The sequence below is a fragment of the Buceros rhinoceros genome, unplaced genomic scaffold, assembly GCF_000710305.1.
Source record: "Buceros rhinoceros silvestris isolate BGI_N320 unplaced genomic scaffold, ASM71030v1 scaffold16561, whole genome shotgun sequence".
Classification (NCBI taxonomy): Eukaryota; Metazoa; Chordata; class Aves; order Bucerotiformes; family Bucerotidae; genus Buceros; species Buceros rhinoceros.
The window spans coordinates 4,842-6,811 of NW_010396091.1; the positions used below are offsets into that span (position 1 = coordinate 4,842).

The window sequence follows — 1,970 nt, forward strand, 5'->3', positions numbered from 1 at the left end:
AACTCGGGTCAGAGACAAAAGGCACGAAAAGCATCTTGTGAAAGGGAGGAGAAGAAACTCAAGAGCCTGGAATCGACTAGAAAGCAGGCAAAAGATGTGGAAGTTGAGAGCACCTGAAGAAAGCTGCCATGAAGATAAACTTGCATTTGTGTTTCTTTTCACAGAGAAAAGAACCGTCATTAGAGGATGAGAGGAGAGGACCCTCTAAACTGACAGCAGAAACACTTCACTTTATCCAAGCCTTTAACAGCAAGAGGGGAAAAAATCCAATATCCCTAGAGAACTGTGGGCAAGAAACTACAGCACTTAAGAAAAACAGCAAGAATCCACACATCTTCCTCTCCCTTCTCCTATCTTTCAGATTTCCTGTTCATGCTCTTTACACAACGCGTGTCCTAGGCAGCCGGGGCAGCGTCTCCGCCCAGCCGAGCTCTGGCGCCTGTCAGCACTGTCCGGCAGCCAGGGCAGCCATCCCGAGCTGGTGACAGGGGCACCCTGGACCAGAAACGTCACCTCAGTACAGAGGGGGAATGTGCTGAGGACAGAGGCTCCTCCTCTCAAGGGTCACCACCCCTGAAGGGGCTCTCTCAACACCCCGCTCCTGAGGGCTACCGCCCACAGATTGTGGCCCTGCATTGGCTGGGCTGAGTGCTGCTCTGGGCTTCATCCCGTCATTAGTGCCAACACCAGCATGTCCTCTTCCCAGTCCCCCTCCTCGGCTGGGGAGGGATCACTGGGGGACAGAGCAGCTGCTGCAATTCAGCCCTGGCTATGGGCTGAACACAAGACAATGTGCAAGAATGGGTGACGTGACCCAGCGTGCCATCACCAGCAGAGCCTGAGGCACTTCCTCTTCCCAGTCCCCCTCCTCGGCTGGGGAGGGATCACTGGGGGACAGAGCAGCTGCTGCAATTCAGCCCTGGCTATGGGCTGAACACAAGACAATGTGCAAGAATGGGTGACGTGACCCAGCGTGCCATCACCAGCAGAGCCTGAGGCACTACAGGGCACCGACAGCCCTCTCAGCCGCAGGGGAGCAGTGAACGCCTGCGTGCAGCGACCCCGCGGGCAGCGCCCACACTCTGATGAGGCCAAGGCTCAGGTTCTCGGCAAAGCTTTCACTCGTGAATCACAGAGCAAATAATCACCAGGGAAGTGAGAGAGGATCAACATGGAATAAGGTAAGAAAAGCAGCTGGAGGAGAGACAGGGGAAGTAGCAGGAGAACAGCCGAGGGTCAGGGAAGGATTAGCCTTACTTGTTTTGTCAATCAGGCTCTGGGCTTGCTCCTCCATCCATTTCTGGTAGTAATCTTTCACATTCTCCTTGTGCTTTCGGCCACTGCAGTGGGTTTTTCTCACGGAGGGCTGAGAAAGAACACATAAACACATAGAACCAAAGTTTACTGGGAACTGTTGTATAATTTTAAGCGCAGCCCATTCAGCAGCATAAACCAGGCTGACTTTGTGCTCATTCAGAGGATGGGTGATGTGCAAAACCTTTACATATAAACTCCAAGTATGGAAGCTCCCGTTTAAGTAAAAGAGACTGCTCTAACACCAAGCCAGTGATACCGACTACATCCGTGCGACACTCAGAGGCAGCTGAAAGTGTCAGCTGCCCTTGACTGCCCAGGTCTAGTGACACCAGATGTTCTTTGTCACAAGGAAGTAGGAGAGTACAAGTAAACACGCCTTAACACTTCGAGTCACCTGCTGTCAGCCTGTATAAATTTTATTTTAATGCTCTTGATACAACAGGAAAATTAACGCGTAAGATTTAGCACTTACCGAGTCGTGGGTGAGGTACGTGTCGCAATAATCACAGTAAAACCTGAGGAGGAAAACCCTTGTTATTAAGGGACAACTTGGAGCTTGTGACCGTTAAGGCACGTTAAACTCCTCCACAGCGGCCCCGCGCCTGTGCCCGGGGGCGGGGGAAGAGCTGCTGCACGGAACAGGCGCCCGCGGC

The 1,970-nt window shown here is 52.7% G+C and overlaps 1 protein-coding gene across 1 annotated transcript in view; it reads right to left on the reverse strand.

Moving 5' to 3' along the window:
- Positions 1–1,832, reverse strand: part of SNRPC (small nuclear ribonucleoprotein polypeptide C) — a gene marked incomplete at its 5' end in the record, with an annotated part of 4,631 nt that extends 2,799 nt beyond the window's left edge. The window contains 2 exons of the mRNA XM_010145797.1: positions 1,258–1,366; positions 1,790–1,832. Of these exons, the coding sequence (XP_010144099.1) occupies positions 1,258–1,366; positions 1,790–1,832 (152 nt within the window). The remainder of the gene's footprint in view (positions 1–1,257; positions 1,367–1,789) is intronic.
- Positions 1,833–1,970: the final 138 nt, after the last annotated feature.